Consider the following 20,843-nt stretch of genomic DNA (forward strand, 5'->3'; position numbering starts at 1 on the left):
AAAATTATAGCAAAATATGCAGTAAAAAATTTACAAAATGGCTTTTTGTGTGTGGTGATCAAAAATTGAGCAAATAGTGCTTCTGATGATTGTGGAATCCAAGGGTTACCGACGACAGAGCACCACTATCTTAATGTCACCATGAAGAGGAGCGATCAGAAGATGAGAGATTCCATTAGTTGCAATGCCACATTTCTCTGACCAAAAGCAAAAGCACACGAGGTGATAAATGAAGCAAACAAGGAAGTAAACTTTAAGGTTAATTTTCTCAGCTTTCACTTCATCAGTAATTGCTATCACTCATCCCTTCAGCATTTCATAACGAATCACAGTAGAATGATTTTTTTTTTTTGACATGAATCCTAAGAAGCTGAGAAGTGCAATAAAGCTCTCAATTTTTTTGTGTTACTGTCTAATAGTTTTTGAAAGTTACTTCTGTATGAAACACTATTATGTAAATATGTATGCTGCTATTTAACTTTTACTTCCATATGTAGAGGGCTTCTAAAAAAAAAAACTATACTCCGTTTTATACATCAAGTGCAACGCTCTGAAAAGTATGGAACTAGCCCGGGCGGGAAAATAAAGGGAGGCGTGTTACTCCACGCTTGTTCTGTGCCCGAGTGGTCTATGGCACGAGAAAGCGACAGCATGATGTCAGCAATAACAGTGCATTTAATCAAGATCATGACAAATGTGTCATGTGGTAAGCCTACAGGCAGAGCAATTACTATGTTTCGCTCACCACAAATAACGCACTATTTTATGGTCGCGGATGCAGGCAGCGCAAACAAGAGTGATAACTTTGACAGCGTTGCACCTGATGTATGAAACGGAGTATATAATAGATGGAACTGGGCTTGTGAACATACAGACAAAAAAACTAGTGCATTTTCACATAAATTATTTAATTCCCTGAGGATAACTCTACGAGGTTGTTAATTGTAATTACTCAGCAACTATTATACAGCTAGCTTGAAATAAAATCCAGTTCTGAAATGAGCATAAAAAGTTACATACCTGAGCCTAATTTGATTACAACTCATGCATAAATAAAAATAATTTTAATTGCTGCATCCCCCCTTAAGCCACTCTGCTTGTGCACATCAGTGCCGTGCTACAAGGTCATAACTGAATGGACTCCCATGTGCATGTGTTCTTCGAAACTAGCAAAGCAATGATGTACTTCAGGTAGCTTTGCACATGACAACTGGGCACAATCCATTCCTTCAGTGCAATAACAGTCTATCCAGCAGCATGACGGTAGTGTGCAGTTTTTAGGAAACATCGAGCAGATGTCCTAATGTGTCACATGGAAGGCTAAAACCCATAACAAAACCGTTGACTGGGTTTACTCCGCTATATTTCTGGAAATGCTCTCCTTCCATATTGCGCAATATAGCAGATGAGCATCGGGTGAGGAGCAAAGATAAAAAGATTTGATCGGATGGCATGGGAATGGCTCATGGTGCAAAAGGCTACTAATTGAAAATTAATTGGGGGAGACATCTGTACTGCTGTCGATTTAGCCTGGCTGATGACGGTTACTGCTGATGTTTCCTTGCTAACTCTGCCTGCTTTATGTTTGTCTCATATTTGGTTTTCTACTGATATCTATGTACTCTTACAGATCCTCCCATTTTGGACAGGTCCAATAAATTGAACAGATCTACAAGCTCTCGGCATGCCTGTCTAAAAGGGAATCTATGCGATATCGATCACCACAGCTAGAGGGAGAAATAAAATGACTTTCCACATGACTTTCCACAACTACATCAAGAAAAGCTGAATGTAATTTTATTACAGATCAAACAAAACTACAGCTCCCCCAGAGAGATCATGAGCTACATCCTTAAGTAGTTAATTTGCACCTCTACATCTCTGCTGGCTACAGAGGTGCTCTTGGTGGCGACATGATCATTGAAGAAATTCTTTCCACGCCACTATGGTGGCAATATCTTATAAAACCATTATGGTTTAATAAAGTATTCATTTTTGTGTACTCCAGTCCTGATTGGACTACTGTACGAATAAGAAACACAAAGTGCACAACAGCATAGAAGTGCTCTTAGTATTGATGCAATCCCTTGGAGTTCTTTCTACATCACTGCAGCTAGAAAATTTTAACAGCATTTCTTTATTTGTTTTAACACGCTGCAACCCGTGCTGGGACAAACTGATGGCACAGGACATACAAAAAGCAGATAGGACATAAAATGAAAACTTCTTAGAAAAACATAAGAGCCCAAGCATAACATATAATAAAATGGAGACAACAAAGCAGCTTTATTATTGGTGACGCAAGAAAAGTTATGACCTCTACAGACTACCATCCTGCCCACTTATACTATAACGAACACTTGCTTGGTACAAAAGCAACCTGACTATCATGATGCACATCAGGACTATGGCACGGAGCCTCAAATAAAACAAATGACTGTGGACACAGAACTCAGTTACTGCAAACACGCAGGAGCCATAAACCTGTGTGTAGAGCCATAGATAGCCACATGACTTTGGCCTCAACTACAGATGTAAATAACCATCAAAAGCTCAGCAGCTTTTTGCTTTCTGTGCAAAGAATGTGAAAAGGACACTGGTTTTGTGGATGCAAGCAAAACACTGAAAAATTACTGGTCCAGTGCAGTTCTTGGTTTTTAGTATTATGATGCAAGTAACAATAGTAGAGGCAGAATGCTTTTCACCCCTAGTGGACTTTCTTGCATGCTAAAAAGAAGCATTCCGAAAGTTTCAGTACTCTATCCAGTATCTTATTTACGGACTCATTACCAACAAAACCACAGCTGCAACATGCTACTACCTACTGACCAGTTTTCCCACAGCATATTTTTGCTAAAGAATGGACATGACTCAATCAGATTCTAAGATTTGTTTTATTTTTCTTGAACACGCTGTAAGACGGTTGAGGATACATAAACCACTAAAGTATGGATGTCAAGAGAACAGCCACATCTTCCAGTTAAAAAAGCATACAGAGAAAACTTAGCTCTCTGATGAATGGAAAAACTGACAGTAGATGAGTCCAATAGAGAAAGACTCCTCACTCCACATGAGTACCGCAGCAGTGTAAACATGGTAAATTTAAGCAATAATTGTGCATGAGGTGCTCTACACAAGTCTGAGAATGCTGCAATATGTCTTCAGTCCAGCCAACTTTACTGACAATCACTACAGCCTTTTCAACTGAAGTTTTGTTAAGTGTAATTCAGCTGTGTTTGGGAACACATCGCCCACTTCAGCACAACATATGAGCAAGTGGTACAGCATACTCATAATCCAAAGATCAACACTAGTGCTAGTCAGTACCATAATTTGTAGTGGTAGCCAAAGTGATTTGTTGCTCCTGCACTACTCAGAAGCTCCTCCATTACTGCTATCACTTGCATCTTTTCCCCTTGCTCATGAACCAGCTAATACATGTTGAAAAGTGTGCTCATCAGTGCCTCACTTTGCTACTGCGTTTGTCAGTCATATGGCTAAAACTGAAAGAAAAGAGCACTGAAAGGAGACGTATGGCAGGCCTCGGCAACACTGCCAACTTGGCAGCATGCTCTAGCATGTACTCGTACATGGTAAGGTCATACTGAGCACTGAATGACCCCATCAGCCAGCCAACATTGTACATGCCAGGCAGAGGAACAGAGGCCTCAGAGCATAGAGTGAACAAAAAGCATGGCAAAGGGCAGATGTATTAATATTACTAATTTAAATTTTGAAGAATGTTGCCTTTCATCCAAAATGTTTCGCCAGCCTCTGTGCACAAGAAATATGACACTAACCTGCTGCGGCAGCACTTGAGTCGCCGAAGGCAGTGGCTGGGAGGCAAACTGTGGCATTGGGGGTGGAACATATCCTCCCTGAAATGTTGGTGCTGGCGTTTCGGGCACAGCTGGTGCTGGTGCACCCACAAGGGGCGTCGTAATTGGTGAAGCCAGGTCAAACGTCTGCACGGGCGTGCCCTGTGACAGCTGTCAAGGAAGAAGTGCTTTTCACAGTTTACCCCAGGAAATGCCATGCTTGTGAGGCCTTGATACAATAAAGTCCCACTCTAAAACAAAAGCTTTGTATAGTCAGAATCTTAGTGCAGTGGAAGTTTTGAATTATAGTAGCTCAAATGACATTACAGGTTCTTAAAACATTCCAGGTGGATTGTGACACATTAACCCTTCAATGCCCAGTGTCACGAATTTGTGACATACTGTTTCACGTGCCATGCACTAATTTTCTACATGAAGCTTGCATACAATGTTTGATGTCAACACGTTCTCAGTAGCCAGCATTTTGCGGTCAAAATGTTCATCATTGTGAGGAAGCTGTGTGAAGAAAAAGGGGGCGCGAATGTGCAATGTCCAAACAGCACTCAACTCCTCGTCTCACATTTTCTGAACTGTTGTGGGAAAAATTAGAAGGCATTTGTTGGATAAAAAATTGCCTACTGCTTCTGGGCCTTCGAGCTGGTCTTTCACTTAACTTGGGAACAGCTGCACGAACTCCATCTAATGCCCATTGTAACAAAATGCTGATTTCTCATAAGACATTTTTTATAATGGCTCTTGGACATATGAGTACATTAGCTAGCATAATGTGGAGGTGATGATTTTTTTATAATTATTTATAATTTGGTCAGTAAGGTATGAGGCCACTTTGAAAACTCAATCAAAAATGAAAAAAAAAATTGTTTCATCAAAATACCCATTAATTTCTGAATAAACTGAAAAAAATTATGCTGTCTAATCAAACAGTTTACATTTCTGTGCATGCCGTTTTTTTTTCATGATGATGAGTCAGTCTAGGTCTGTTTATTTCAGTTGCTAAGACCATAGATTATTTTGAAAAGAAAAAAAAACAAAAGACTGCCAGGCATGAGATATTGTGCAAAGGTGGACACCACCACCACATACCTCAAAGCCCGAATGTGGAGTCCACTGACTCTGGGAGGCAGTAATCTGCCTTTCCCTTCCTCAAAATCAATGCAAGTCTAAGCCTTCCAAGCCTACCGCTGGTTTTGAGAAAAGGAAAGGCACATAACTGCCTCAATTTGTAGGTGGGCTCCACCCCCTAATCACAGCATGATTGAGTTATCCACAGACCCAGTGAGCCAGTTACACTCGCCACTTAAAGGCTTTCCCACATACGCAGACACACACCACTGAAACCCGGGGAGTGTGGCTAGAAATGCTTTCACACTAAAAAAAAAAATGAGGGCAACAACTTTTGCCTAATTACCTTTTCCTGAAGTTTTTTTCAAATTGAGCGGATATTCGATTTGATATTCAAAGGCATCTTTGCTTAAGAATTGTATTCGATTCTTCTAGTTTTTTTTTTTTTTTTCAAAGAAACGGCTCCAGTAATGAGCGTCTGGTAGTGGTGACGTACTTCCCACGGAATGATGACAATTCGGCACACGCGTGGCCAACACTCAGAGGCAAAGGGATACCAAAGACGATAAAATGGTGCTTTTTTCTTTTAGATAGCTTCACCACCAAGCTCAAAAGCTGTGAGAAGAAGGCAACTTATAGAAGTCCTTGAGGCCGTGAGGCAAAGTGCGTGGCGCGCACAGAAAAAAAAAAGTACAGCTGGCTATGAACGCAGAACGAAGGCAGAGCGGGTCGCTGAGAAAGGAAAGACAGTAAAAGTGCAGTGAAGAGTAGTGAAGGGAAGAAACAGGCAAACATCTGCAGCACGGCAGCACTAAGTGAGCAATGCGGCCGCACCTCGACTGTGTCGCGCGCGTTTAACTATTCCCTCCTGAACAACGCTGAGGCTGCAAAAAATGACGCCATGTTCACGCAAAACTGTTTTTTCACATGAAATCGAACTCGCATTATATTCGATTCGTAGCGGCACTGTATTTGTGCAAATGCAGTACTATTGCAAGATGTAAACAAAATAAAAAACGTGATAACATAGAATGTGATAGCTGAAAATAAATGCTTATTCACATAAAGGAACAATAAGAGCAGGATGGAAGGTATTTATGAGTGTTCCTTTTATAAAGCAACACTGTGTTTAGTGAGTAGTAAATTACCAGAGAACATCCTCAGAGCCATGTCATCACCAATAACTGAAATAGTAAACACCATTATATAGTAAAGATTTTTGCTGGTTCGAGTCACTTTACTATAAAGGGGATCTACTGCATTCACACACGCTAATTTTGCAGGCTGCAACACTGGAATTTTCAGGAACTTCAGGCAATAAAAAGAAAACTGTATATTTTAGAACTTTTAAACTATTTCTTTTAACAATACTGTGCAACCCTGATTATGCGTCACCCGTTTATGCAACAACCTGCGTTTTACGACAAATTGGCACGGGCACAGCGAATCTCCCAGAGGGATAATGAATTATAAGTCTCGATTACACGACAGAAAAATATGCACTCCCCGCTTCATACAATGGCCGGCGGGAATCATCCGGAATTAGACACTGGCAGAGCACTTTATTGGCAGACGTGATGCAAACCAAGTTGGTTGTAGATCGTAATCAAGACAAAGACACACGCAATGATACGATCGAGCACACGACGGCCTGTAATGGCAGTTCTGCCAATGGCTTAGACTCAGAATCCAATGCGTGCGACACGCGGCCGTCAGGCTCGCCTGGCCAGTTTTTTCGCGTGCTTCACTGACAAAGGCGTTAGGGAAATCAAATGTATGTTCATACTAGTATGACATTATTGTACAGGTGGTAACTAGATTAGACATTTCCATGATCATTGGCGGGTATTTTGAAAGCGCTTTCCGCTGTGGCTCCAGTGCGGAGCACGTTAGGTCTAGTGACACCGAGCGAGCCAGGGGCCGTATTCCGAGTTTGTGTCATAATAAAAAGCGTCATAATCTGCCGCAGCGGCCACACCTGATTGGTCAAAAATCCGGAAGCGGATGTCGGTTCGGTTGCGACTGTGAGCGGTGGCAGGATGTCACTACGTTGCGGTTGCCGCAGCAAAACGTCCAGCGGCGCTTTTGCTCTTTTCCGAGAAAAAGAACGCGACCAATGCGACAGAAGAAACATTCAGCCACAAGTTTGATTGCGCATCTGATTCCACTGTAAATGAGTAATATCAAAGCTGCTTTATTTACCCAACTGACTTCAGCAAATACAAACAATATAGTTCAGGCACTTTTTTCTGCACCATAAAGGCCAGAGGTCTACTAAAGAAGAAAATACAGTCGAACACGGATATATCGAACCCACATATATCGAATTATTGTCTGTATCGAACTCGTCAATTATCCCCTTGAAAATTCTGTGTAAAAGTATAGAAATTCGTACGTTTATATCGAACGATATTTTTATCCGCCATTGGATATATAGAACGCCGCGCGATCTCGGCACTCGCTGCACCCGCGAGCTCCGCGCCTCCCTTAAAAGGCTCGGAAAATGTGAGAGCGAGGGGGAGGGAGGCTCGGACTGTACTCCCGCTGTGCACGCTCTCCGACTTGCCGAACAGCTTTTTTTTTTTCTCTCTCCCAATGTCTCTCATCCTTCCCCGGCGCCGGCGGCCTCCTCCTTTTGCCTTTTTTTTTTCTTGTTGCTTTTTCACGAGTTTTGCTCAGCCAACCACAGCTCGTGCCTTTCGTACGTCGCTGTCGCCCTCGGAGGTCGCTGTCGCCATCGCGAGCGCTTTGTTGGCGGAAGCTGCGCACGTGAATTCTTGTGTTTTGTGCGCGTTCTTGTGTTTCGTGTTCAATATTGTTTTGCGTGCGTCTCACGACACGTGTGTGACTGGATCGTGGTGAGCTGACGCGGAAGCAATGGCCGCAGCAAGCACAAGCAGCGTCAAGAAGCGCAAGAACCTGGACTTTGCGACAAAGCTGAAAGCCATTCAGCGTGTTGAGGCAGGCGAGAAAAGTGCGACGGTGGCAGACGACTTCGGGATTCCTCGGAGCACCCTAAGCACCTTGTTAAAAAACAAGGCGGACATAAAGTCGAAAGCGGCGGAGCAACGAACGTCGGGAGCTTGTCGTGTGCGCGCTCCTGCCCACGAGAAAGTTGAAAAGGCTCTCTATGCGTGGTTTTTAGAGGTGCGGGCTAAGAACATTCCGGTGGATGGCCCAATGCTAATGGCTAAAGCCAAATGGTTTGCCGCTGCACTCGGTGATGACAACTTCGCCGACAACACAGGGTGGCTGCAGAGGTTTAAGAACCGCCATAAGATAGTTGGCAAAACCATTTCTGGGGAAAGCGGAGCCGTCATCAGCCAGGATATCCAGCAGTGGATTTCGAAGGAATGGCCGGAAATTTGCGCGAAGTTTTCACCCGCGCAAATCTTCAACGCCGACGAGACCGGGTTGTTTTGGCAGATGCTGCCCAGCAAGACGCTCGACGTCCGGGGCAGCACGTGTCACGGGGGCAAGATGAGCAAAGTCCGCGTGAGCGTTCTGCTCGCTGCCAACATGGATGGCTCTCAAAAGCTCCAGCCCTTTGTGATCGGCAAAGCAAGGGCACCGCGCTGCTTCAAAAACTGTAAGCAGCTCCCCGTTCGCTACGCCTTCAATAAGAAGGCGTGGATGACGCGTCAGCTGTTTACAGAATGGCTGCAAGCGTGGGACGCTGAACTGGGCAAGTCGGGGCGTCACGCTTGCCTTCTCGTCGATAATTGCTCGGCCCATCACACCACCTGCGAGCTCGAAAACATCGCGCTCAAGTTTCTGCCGGCGAACACGACAGCGAAGTACAGCCGCTCGACCAGGGCATCATTAAGTCGTTCAAAGTCGGCTACAGGAGGCGACTCATTGATAGGCTTTTGGTGAACCTCCGCATGGGCACCGAGCTTAAGGTTGACCTGCTGGGGGCCATTCAAATGATGACGGGCGCCTGGAGAGACGTGAAGCAGGATACCGTGGCCAACTGCTTCCGGAAGGCAGGCCTCGTGACGGCCAAACTTCCCGAAACCTGCGAAGACGGCGACGGCGACAACGAGCGCATGGACAACGCGTTTCGCGAGTTGTCGTCCCTTTTCCCGGCTGCCGTTCCAGCCGAAGTGTCTGCTGACGATTTTGTGAACGTTGACAGCAATGTTCAGGCTGTTGCGAGCCTCGCCGACGAGGACATTGTAGCTGCAGTCGCAGGGACCCAGGCCGACAGCTCGAGTGGTGACGAAGATCCTGCGGACGAGGGGGCGGCTACACGCTCGTACTCCACCGCTGAAGTGGCGGCCGCGTTCAGCTTGATTCGCCGTTGTTGCGGCGACATGGAAGGAACCGGGCTTTCGCACCTGAACAGCCTCGATAAGATCGAGGTTGGAGTCTTTAATTTCATTTGCAAGGCGAAGAAGCAGACGAACATAAGCGATTTTTTTTCACGCAAATAAAGCATTACGTTGCGTCGTGTGTGCGGAAATAGTTGTCATTCTTGAATGCTCCGATCGGTAGGTCATCGTCCGCCACAGGTAAAGTCTCTGGGCCTGTATTTTTTTATATCGAATTTTTAATATATCGAATTAATTCGCGATCCCCTTCGAGTTCGATATATCCGTGTTCGACTGTACTGTACACAACCACGCATGGCTTTTCAGCGACAGAAGGCGGCCTCTACAGCCGTCGGTCGCCGATGGTAAATAAAAGGCAGCTAGCTTGTTCGCACAACACGGTGTTTTACATTTATCTTGATGAAAAAGGAACGGAGAAGAAAATTTGTAGCATGCACTCACTCGCTGCACAATGCGCGCTTTGTGCCGGTCTGAACCAAGATGCTGTGACGACTTGCCGTCCGCAACATCGCTGAATGTAAATTGGTGCTGTGATCGCACGGTTGTGCAGATGGTAATTTACGTTTTTTCATTCGTTTTATGAAGCACTGCAAATATATAAAAGGAATGAGCTAAAAAATCTTCTCACTCTGTTTCACTGGATATATGCATTGGGAGACTTCGCAAATGAAGTTTTGATAGGTTCGCCATGGTACGGAGCGCACGCATGCCCATTGACACCTTAAAACTAACTTGCAAGCTAACTCGCGAGCTCAATGATGCAGAGCCACACCACCGCGGCTATCGAGAACCATGAGGGACACCAAAAAACCACCTATGGCATGTCAAACGCTTCAGTGTAGCAGCATGTCACTGGCGACTCACCATCCGTGCACATAAGTGGTTTCACGCTGGCAGACATTACACACGATCATGGTGTAAGACGTTTCAACAGCTAAAAGACAGTTCTAGAATAGGAAATGCATGCTTGCGCGCAGTAAACGCAAGTATTTTGCGGGTCATTCTGCTTTATGTTAAATCATTCACCATATGCAGACGAGATAACTCGGCGATAACTGCGATCCACACTGAATGAAGAGAACAATTTCTGCAACAAACCAGTGCTCGTTAGGCGTAGGAGCTACCAAATCGCCAAACGAAATAAACAGGCCGAATTTATCGTCCATCCAATTTGTTATAGGCAAAACAAGATGAAGCGAAAGTCCCGTACCCAGTTCATAGCCAGTTCAGGGGCAGAAAAACGCAGTAACATTGACGAGTTCACTTCGAAGCGAGAGGCTCCACTTCAGAGCGCGCCGCCATGTTGGCTGTCGAGCATCTGCAGCATACGCTATGTGTTTGACGTCACTGTCCGGTTTCTTCGACCATTTTCGCTGCATCAGAACAACCACATCCGCTTCCGGCGTTTCGACCAATCAGGTGTGCCTGCTGCAGCAGATTATGACACTTTTTATTATGACACAAACTCTGAATACGGACCCAGGAGTGAGCGGCGCACTATCACCCGGTGAGCTGCACATCACTGCAGACAGTGCGCCGCCAGCGCATTCGCATCACATGCAAACATCGTGTTTTCTTTGTTCCTTTATGATGCGAATTCCCTGTATAGACACAGCTGCCTGCTGCCGTGAAGTGACAGCAGTTCTAGAGGAAGACTGAACAGAAAGACATGTCTGGCATGGTCGTACTGCGCACCACAAAACATCTTCGAAGAAGGGTTTTGAGGCGGGCTAGTTGGTGGATTTCGTTCATGATTGAACTGCGCGAAAGAAACGTGTGTGTGTACGTGCTTCTTCTTGGTCCCCGTTTCTTTCTTTCGCGCAGTTCAATCATGAACGAGATCTTCGAAGAGTCTGAGCAGCTGTATTTCTGATGCGTCGTCCAAATTATCATTTTTGAGATGCATGTGACGTCTACTTAACGCACAGTGATGGAAGCGCATGCGCTCCTCGTCTAAAGCCGCCTCTCCGATGCTCAAAAGCCTGACTGCGCGTGGTCTCAGAACTAATTCTCGCAGAATGGAAACGGGTGCTTTTACAACACACGAGAAAAAGAATTTTAATAATTTTTGAAAACTAGAGTAGCGGACGTGATTATTATGCGAATACGTTAGCTGTGAATGATATGTAATTATAAGACACCCGGATTATAAGATGGTTTCACGTGGTCCCCTGAAAGTTGTATAATGGAGGTTCTACACTGCACCAATAAAGAATTTACCATTATTATTTTTATTATTAAGCATGTTATATTTGATGAAATTTTCAACTAATTTTCTATCAGTAAAAAAAATTGCAAATTACAACCAAATTTACTTCTATTTCAAATGCAGATTGCAAGAAAACCCATTCATTTAGCTTTACTTTGAAAAGCTCTATATTAGTGTAAATAGGGTATTATTTTTAATTACCAGTAATCACCAACAAATAATGCCCGTGTTCACCACGGAAAAAGATGATTGAAAGCCATCAGTTGGTTCTTGATAAGGTCCAACAGCTGGGCCTTTCATGACTCTCATGACATGGACCTTTCATGCTTGACAGCAAGATGCTAACAACGATGAGAAATTTGGGGTTAAAGATAGAATAGTTTTCATGCTACTCCAATTCAAGCTTATGATGTAGGTCATGGTATTGAGTGTCATGGATTTTATTTGTGTCATTTGCACTTTATTATTTGTGCCATAAAAGTGCACTGGTGGTAGCAATACAAAAGGCCCCTTAATTTTTCGAGTGCATACTTTACTTTCTGTTCTATTCAATAAAGTGGCAATGCATTAGTCTAAGCCAACTTCATATTGTCCTCACTAACCCTTTAATACCTGCAGGCTATGCGAAAGAGAAGAGACCTTCTTGGAACCACATGCCACTTCCAAATGAAGGATTTCGCACAGTAATCCTACCTTAGCTGATGGCTTGACAGGAGGTGGGTCATTCCAGCCTGGTGGTGGTGCACTGCCAAGTGAACTAGAAGACGGCACAGCAGCTATGCTAGAGGCTGCAGGTAGTGGTGGAGCCAGCTGAGCTGTCTGAATGGTCGTGTTGGATGAGACTGCACCATGAAGAAAGTGGGCAATGAAACAAAAGTACACAAAGACACTACATTTTCAGCAAGTCATGCACTTACATTCAATAGTGCCATCCCTCCTAGGTCAAGAACCCCAGACAGTAGAAATTTATCTCAAGTCCTATGCTATGTTGTGCCGCATATCCGACCGCTTTGCTTTGGTGCATGAAAAATTCTTGCTTTGGGAAGCAGCAGAGTGATGTCAAACAGTAAATCATCAAAGACTGTGTGGGGATAGGCTTTAGCATCTTACATCCAGCTGGTAAACCTCAATACAGGAGCAAAAATCATCCACATTCCGCAGCCCACCACAGAGGCCTCCAATGAACAACAGAAATTACTTGTGATTTGAAAAATCCCACCACTGCTATCTCAAAATGTCTGTCTTTTTTTTTTTAAAGCAAAAACTTGAAAATTGAGAACATTAGCTACATAGTCTTGTTAAAAATTTAGGTCCAGAAAGCACCTTCAAAGTAAGATCCAACTGTGCAGTATGAAAACGATAGCATTGAGGAAACTGGCACTGCTGTACAAATGTTCAAACTATTGTGTCCAAATTCTCAGTACGTAAAAAAAAGAACTGACAGACGCTCGATGGCCTGATGCAACAAACTGTGTGAGCAGAATGCACATTTAGGATTATACTTCTTCATTTGATGCTTTTCCATTCGATGTTTCTTCATTTGATGTTTTTTATTTGATGCTTTTTCCATTTGATCTTTTTCCAATCTGCCTTATCCCATTGCCTGAATGTTGCGCCAATTAATTTCACTTTACTTTGGCCAAATTGTATTGCTTGCTTTTATGACTTGGTAATGATTTTATGCTTTACATTCGCTGCATTTACACTTTGCTTTACTCTCACTGGCTTTATGACTAACTAATGATTTTTTTATGCTTTCACATTCGTTGCATCATACACGCATTTTGCCTCCAATGGCACTCATGTTAGATCAGCCAATGAAGCGTGCTCGCTTTCGATGCCGCTTTCCCTCTCTCCACATCTGCCGAGGCATGATTTTCCCTCTTGCCTCTCATAGGGGGTGCTCACTCAAGCTTGACTTGCTGCAGGCTCTGGAAGATTCACTCAGCGGCCACAGAGAGACGCATGCTGGTACGTTTGTCTAATGGCTCTCATACTGCTGACACAACAAAATAAGAAATCTCTGGGCAACTGTATTCACTACCACTTTACTTGATTCGAATTCAAAGCTTGAAGAATATATGCACAGGCCAGCTGAACCCAGACGATTACTTTGAGTGGGTAAGCTAGAACAGCACTTTCTTTATAGTGCTATTATAAACAAGCGATATTATGGCCTAATTTAACATGCAAAATAATGTGTTTTAAAGGGTGTTTCTGACACCACTCTGCACAGTGCATATTCTCACCTGCCGACGGTCCATAAACATTTGTATACTGCGGTGTGGTGGAGTTTGCTAATGTGTACGTTGAACCTTGGTCTCCAAAGCTGGAAAAGAGATGGGAAAAGGAAGAAAATGCGAAATTAACAATAAGCATACTAAGCAGTACATTAAACTGAAACAAAACTGTTATACGCAAAGGAAATAGTCAAATGTTGCTAAGATGCACTTGCTTAAGGGCAGTTCTGCTCAGGATGTAGTCACACGAATTTCCCGGCTCAGCTTCCAACAAACCTCATGCATTCGGTGCCCGCTTACGATGTAATCTGTTTTGCATATACCTATCATCACTTACGAGACTGAAAGGGTCTCTTGTAAAGTTGCACCATGCAATGCAAGAAAACTTCCCCAGTGTACCTAACACTTAGATTGCGGTGACGTGTCGAGAGACACATGCTGGAGACATAGCGTAGCACACGACGAGTGCACTTGCAGCTTCTGACACGCCTCGAGAGAGAGCCCTCTCACTTACTGTCACTGGGGGCACCAGCGTATCTCCGCCCCACTAGATGTACCGCCAACCATCCCCTTCGCAACTGCCTTCACAGAAGAGATGAAGTGAAGGGCTCATTGAAGAAGTTTTGCAGCAGGAAACCATTGTGGAAATGTCACATTTTCCATGTTTAGAGACACAGACAGTGATGTTGAGACTTCTCCAGCGTGGTCGGAAAGTGACATTGTTGCCTCTACCACTGGCGACGGCTTCGAAGCTGAAAACAGCCCAGGTCTTACCATAGGAGAAACTGTGTGCACCTGGACGTGCTTTTCCTGTTCGCCCAAGTACAAGACCTAATGGAGCAGTTGGGACACAGTTTAAATGCCTTGGAGGCTGCACTAGTAGCTGCGAGGCAGCCTCGGAGGCAGACGTAAACAAATTTCTGTGGTCCTATAAAGCTCCTACGTGTGCATTCCTTCATGGAATACCTCAGGTATAACCCTTTACTAGGTCAGTGGATATACAGCAGATTCACAATAATTCAAACTCTGATAATTTGTACTTTTGGTTAATTCAAACAAATTTCAAAATTTTTGTTGGCAGCAATATTTGCAATGCATTTTAAAGTCGCTTCATTCGTACCACGAGTTCTCTTAAATTTGGTTAATTCGAACTTTCTGTCTTGCTCCGACGCTCCAGGCATGCAAAAGGTCGGCGACCAAGGCCGGATGAGTCAGGTTTGCGGCACTACATGAACCGAAAATCTGGCCCCTCCAACCGTGTTAGTGCCGGCGTGGCCCGAAAGGAGGGGCCACGTCGATGGGAGTTGCCCCGTCGCGGCATAGTTTCGTTTTCTGAGCTTCACTACCAGCCCGCAACGATTGCGGCTGCCGGATGCGCGTCTGTGAACTAAGCCCAAATGCACGTCGGTTTGGACGCTAATTGGCGCGTTGCTGGTCTTTTTTAGCGCGAAAGCGCTACTTCACTAGCAAAGCTGAAAAACCCGAGGTATGTGTGAAGCCTTAATCTTTGACGGAGCGCCAACGGCGGAGGCCTTACGCAGCTGCTGTGTCAACGCGTAGAACCCCCCCCCCCCCCCCCCCCCCCCCCCCTTCCACCCCTCTCCCCCTCCTCGAGGGCATGCGATGCCGGCTGATGATAAGATCTTGCATGTGGCTGCCTTTGAGGCGGTGTTGGCTAGGCAACACCACTCCGACATTGGGTATGCACTACAATTCGACTTTTCGACATTTGGATCATTCAGGCCTTTTTTTCGTCCCTTGAGGTTTTTACCCTATTGCAAAACCAGAGGATTATTGATAATTTTTTTCAACCACACTTGAGTCAAAAAACTTATCACTGCTTTTCACCCATATTTTATGTTGTGATAAAGCATTTAGCTACATTTGCATAGAGCAATAGATCCAAAATACCATTTATATGCATAGATACTGATACAGCAAATTGCATTCAGCCTTGGCTCATATTAATATGCACTTCTGATAATTCAAACAAAAATCTCTGGTCTCTTGAAGTTTGACATAATGGGAGTATTTTGTATTTAAGCTGGTTTCAGTTAGGACGTACCGCCACTTTTCACGTAAGTTTTTATAAGGTCCCCCGAGGTAGGTCTTAATGAGGTTTCACTGTACTATACTCCATTTCATACATAGCAGGCAACACTGCGGAGGCTGTGGAAGTAGCGCGTTTGCGAAACCATATTACTCCGCCACATATCATTCGTTCTGGAAACCTTGGTGAGTGTTTGGACAAAAACAAAGAGCGGCATAAAACGAAGTGGTAGCATTGAAAATCACGATCGAAGCTTTGAGGCACTCAGTGTTCAGGCCCTTTGGCTATAATTTTCGCTCAGTGTGAACTAATTTTTAGGTGCAGACTGAGTACGAGCGATTCGTCCTACCAGCCGTGTATCAAACCACCACATGTGATTCTTACTTCTCTATACTCCGTTTCATACATAGCTGTCTACACAGCCAAAGGTACGGAAGTAGTCCGTCAAAAAAAAAAAAACTAACAAAATGTGTCAGTCCGCCTCGCGTCGTGGCTGAGTGGTACGAAGCGCGGGCATGTTTGTTCATTTTGTGAGGGGGCCCAGGTTCGATCCTCAGCTTAGGTTTGTTCTTTTTTTTATCTTTTTTCGGCGAATCTCTAGATAGAAAGTCTAAATGCGAGCCATATATAAGTGGCCTTTTTTGTTATCAAAATGAAATGACTTCTTTAATAAGAAGCGTGCTGTTAACTTTTTCCGCAGGGAAACGAAAGTGAAGTGAGAGTTGGCAACGGACGTGCTGAGAGGCGCTGTTTTTCGGTGTTCACGGATTTTTTCGCATGCTGCACACAATGAATCATTAATTGTGGGGTGATAGAATTCAGTGTGGCTTCAATTATTTTACTCCGCCAGAAAGACCTTCTTTCTTAAACCTCACAACTGTCCGAGGGCTCACTCCGGTCATCTCGCCCACAATTGCGAGAACGTCACGCACAGTCTTCTCGGGGTGGAGCTTCCTTATGCTTGCGTAGACATTAACTATCACCGCCTTGCAGTCTTTAGAAAACTTTGGAGACTTCACCTTGGAAAAGAGGCGAACAGGAGATGTTTTCGAAGTCGAAGCGGGGGAAGAAAACAAGCGAGCAGGTGACAGCGACGCCATTTTCACAAACAGACCTGCCGGCTCAGCTGCGAAAACCTGATACAGCCGGCGCCTGAGAAAACGAAAAATCTGCGTCACTCGGTTCTGGAAAACATAAAAGAAAAATCAATCTATTTGCAAAATAAAACACTTCCATCGGTCTACTATAATATCAACTACTGTTCACTTTGCTTGTCAATTCATTTCTATTTTTATTTTTGACGCACTATATTATGATGCGGACGAGGATCGCAAACAGGCACCGTAGCCTTGGCTGCGTAGACAGCTAAGTATGAAACGGAGTATAAGTCTTGAGTCTCAGGACGAAAAATGTGGTGCGAGGTAAAACGCAGTCCAGGAGGTGCCAGCCACAGCACTTGAAAGTTTGTTGCAACAAAATATGGTTTTATGGTTTTTGGTTTTATGGGGGTTTAACGTCCCAAAGCGACTCAGGCTATGAGAGACGCCGTAGTGAAGGGCTCCGGAAATTTCGACCACCTGGGGTTCTTTAACGTGCACTGACATCGCACAGTACACGGGCCTCTAGAATTTCGCCTCCATCGAAATTCGACCGCCGCGGCTGGGATCGAACCCGCGTCTTTCGGGCCGGCAGCCGAGCGCCGTAACCACTCAGCCACCGCGGCGGCTGCAACAAAATATGGCTATGTTCAATTTGGTTATATGACAAACTACTTTTTGAGTGCGGACTTAGCCTGTGCGATCAGGCGCACTAGCTAGCTATTTACAAAATGGAGTACATTCAATTTGAAGTATATTGTAAGCACCATAATACATGCAGAAAGGTCAAACTGAAAAATTATTTACAACCATGCAGTGCCCTCATTTGTGCAAAGCAAGTTATTCTGTACTTAAGAAGTTAGTGAAAAGCAGCGGTTAGCTAATATTAGAAAATTTCGAATACAGTCAAACCCACTTATAACAATACCGCTTTTAACAATATAGCGGATATAGCAATGGACAGCCGCGGCACCGTCACCTTTGCGATGTGTTCTATGGTAAAATAAACTGCTTATAACAATGCTATCATACTAGATTGTCGGTAATAACAATTAAATGTAGTCATTTGGAGCCAACCCTAAAAGAAAAAAACTCGCAAACGCAGCTACCACGCCAGCCAAACCACGCTTACGGCGCAAAAAATGCGCGCGCGTATGCGGAGACGCCCGCACAGCGGCCACAGCGGCTGCGAAAAGATCACGTGACGACGCATATGAGGCGAGGCGCATGGGGTGAGCCGGAGAAGCTTATGACTCGGAGGAGGAGAAAAGACGGGCACTTCCTCTGGGCAGAGGTGGAGAGGGTAGGGAGGCGCTTCCTTTTGTTGGTTTTGTATCCGCGCGGGGAGGAGTCCATTATGAGGGTGCGCCGCCCATTGAAAATGCGTCACGGCATTTCAGTGTGGGCTGCCACATCTTTCCCACTTTCTTTGGCTCCTGCTTCACGAGCTGTACATGTTCCGAGGGCAGCGTACAGCGTCAAAGCCCGTGCGTTGCCAGCGTGGTTTTTATCATCTGCCATCACCGGCCTCAGTCCTGCTGGTTCTGCAAGCCCATCGGATTCCTCCCCAGAGTTCAACAATGGACGATTCTCCTTCAGGAAGCGCAGCCAACGTGGCTCTACCAGATCAACTGCTGCAGAAGAGAAAGTGAGTGGCAATATCTTTGGAAACAAAGCGGAACATTTTGAGGGAGCACCGAGGCGGTGAAAAAGTGTGCAACTTAGTACGCAAGTACGGCCTGTCACAGCCGACGGTTTCAACCATTATCCGCAACGCGCTCAAGATGACTGAAAACGAATGCCATGCTAGTGCTGGCCATGCTATGGAGGACGGCCGGAAGAGGATTCGGCATGGTGCCTACAAAGACGTGGAGGAGGCACTGTATCAGTGGTTCCTTAGCGCACGTGCTATGAACTTGCCAATTAGTGGCCCGATTTTAGCGGAGAAGGCGAAGCACTTTGCGTATCTCCTTCAAAACACCGATTTCCAGCCTGGTGGTGGCTGGATTCAGCGCTTCAAGGAGAGGCACGGAATCGTCTACAAGGCAGTCGTGGGCGAGGCAGCGTCGCTCGATGTCGACGCTAGACGGAAGTGGTTGGAAGAGACACTGCCGTACATCCGCGAAGCATGTGCAGACCGGGACTTGTAGAATGGTGGCGAGACCGGGCTATTCTTCCAAATGCTTCCGTCGAAGACGCATGCACTCAAAGGCGACCCCTGTAAGGGCGGCAAGCAGAGCAAATTGCAGGCGACCGTTTTCCTCTGTGCGAATATGGACGGCAGCGACAAGTGCCCTGCCTTCGTAATTGGAAAATCTAGGAATCCCCGCTGTTTCCGTGGTGCTGCAAGGATTCCAGTTCGTTACCGTCATAATTATTAAGAAAGCGTGGATGACGCGTGAACTTTTCCGCGAGTGGCTGTGCGAGTTTGATCAGCGGATGCAGCATGAAGGCAGGAAGGTGGCGTTGGTCCTTGATAACTGTACTGCACACCAGACTGCCCAGAAGCTGTCACATATGAAAATTTTCTTCCTGCCGCCGAACACGACTGCAGGCTTGCACAAGCCCATGGACGCAGGCGTGATTGCGTGCTTCAAGGCATTGTATCGCCGGCATGTGTTGAGCAGGCTTGCTCTTAACCTGGACATTGCTGCGCGTGAATGCCGACCCGCTCCAGACTTTAAGATTTCACTCCTGATGGCTGTTCAATTCATTTTTGGGGCATGGGCAGAAGTCAGCTCCTCCACCGTCATGAATTGCTTCCGAAAAGCGGGCTTCGCCGGGGATATCAGTGACACGGAGTGTTGCGAAGCTCCTGCCGATAAAGCGATTACAGAACTTTGGTCTACGGTGCGCGGTGATGACGGCGACGCGGAAGGGCTTGAAGAATTCTTGCACGCCGACGATGCAGTCACCACGAACGAAGAATTGACTGACGAGGCGATCGTTGCAGCAGTCACCGGCGCGGAAGACGATGACAGCAGCGATGACGAAGATGAACCGGAGCCTGTACAAGTTGTCTCTCATCAGGAGGCCTCAAGAATGATCGAGTCCCTGCGGGACTTCATTTTTGCAAAAAACCTTTCACTCGGACATGTCCAACATTTGGATGCCCTCCAGAATGATGTCAGCAAGATTTACGCGAAGCATTCGAAACTCCCTGATTACGGGTTTGTTTCAGCAAAGAAGTGAGAAGTGCAAGCTATTTTGCCCTATTTAAATGCTTTCAAGTTTTCATGTTTTCATTGTTTTTTTTGGGGGGGCACTAAGGGATTTTTCAAGCTGAGGCAGCCGCAGCAATCTTCTCGTATATTTTACAATGCCCCTTTCGGTGCCACCAAAACGATGCCTCGGCGGAGCTCGCATGTCACTTGCCGTCCGTGACCCCTCTTTGCAGTTGTTATGCTTTTTTTCGTGCAACCCGTTTATAACAATTATCGGTTATAACAATGGAATTTTCGTGGCACTTGAACATTGTTATAAGTGGACTCGACTGTAGTGAATCGAATATCATCTTATTCGATTTGTTGAATGAATGAAATGGTGCATTTTTGAAATTATTCGAAACCAATGGAATATGTTAAGTTTTATAATAATTTCTGAATAACTAGCACAAAGTTCGAATAAGGCATGCCATAGTTTCTTTCGAAGGCTACTTTAAATTAAAAAAAAAAATGGGCCCACTGTAACACCACCCACTCCTATTTAATGAAGTCAATAAAATCAGCAGTTTACTTCGTAACAGTGAAATTTCGCTACATCGAAATTCATCTCCAAGCATGCTAAAAATTTGCCAAAATGTGCTGTGGAACCCCTCCCAGGAGAAACCTTTACTTGTGCTGAAAGTGTTCCTTTATTTCTGCCCTTTCGTTGCCCTAAACTACAGCGTGATGTGCCATTAGGATTTCTATGAGTATTGCGTGTGTTGTGAGCTTGCACGCTGCCTCAGCACACCCATCGCGCTGAGCACCTTGTGGGTTACGGGAATGACGCACCCATCTTCAATTCTGGT

General features: G+C 45.2%; 1 protein-coding gene across 4 annotated transcripts in view; it reads right to left on the bottom strand.

Moving 5' to 3' along the window:
- The window catches only part of Sec31 (COPII coat complex component secretory 31), a 111,658-nt gene that overhangs the window by 18,991 nt on the left and 71,824 nt on the right, over positions 1–20,843 (bottom strand). For all 4 annotated transcript variants that reach the window (XM_077649467.1, XM_077649465.1, XM_077649466.1 and 1 more), the window contains exons 21-23: positions 13,694–13,773; positions 12,138–12,286; positions 3,801–3,989 (exon numbers count right to left, since the gene is read on the bottom strand). In XM_077649467.1, the coding sequence (XP_077505593.1) occupies positions 3,801–3,989; positions 12,138–12,286; positions 13,694–13,773 (418 nt within the window). The remainder of the gene's footprint in view (positions 1–3,800; positions 3,990–12,137; positions 12,287–13,693; positions 13,774–20,843) is intronic.

This window comes from Amblyomma americanum, chromosome 1 (genome assembly GCF_052857255.1).
Source record: "Amblyomma americanum isolate KBUSLIRL-KWMA chromosome 1, ASM5285725v1, whole genome shotgun sequence".
NCBI lineage: Eukaryota > Metazoa > Arthropoda > Arachnida > Ixodida > Ixodidae > Amblyomma > Amblyomma americanum.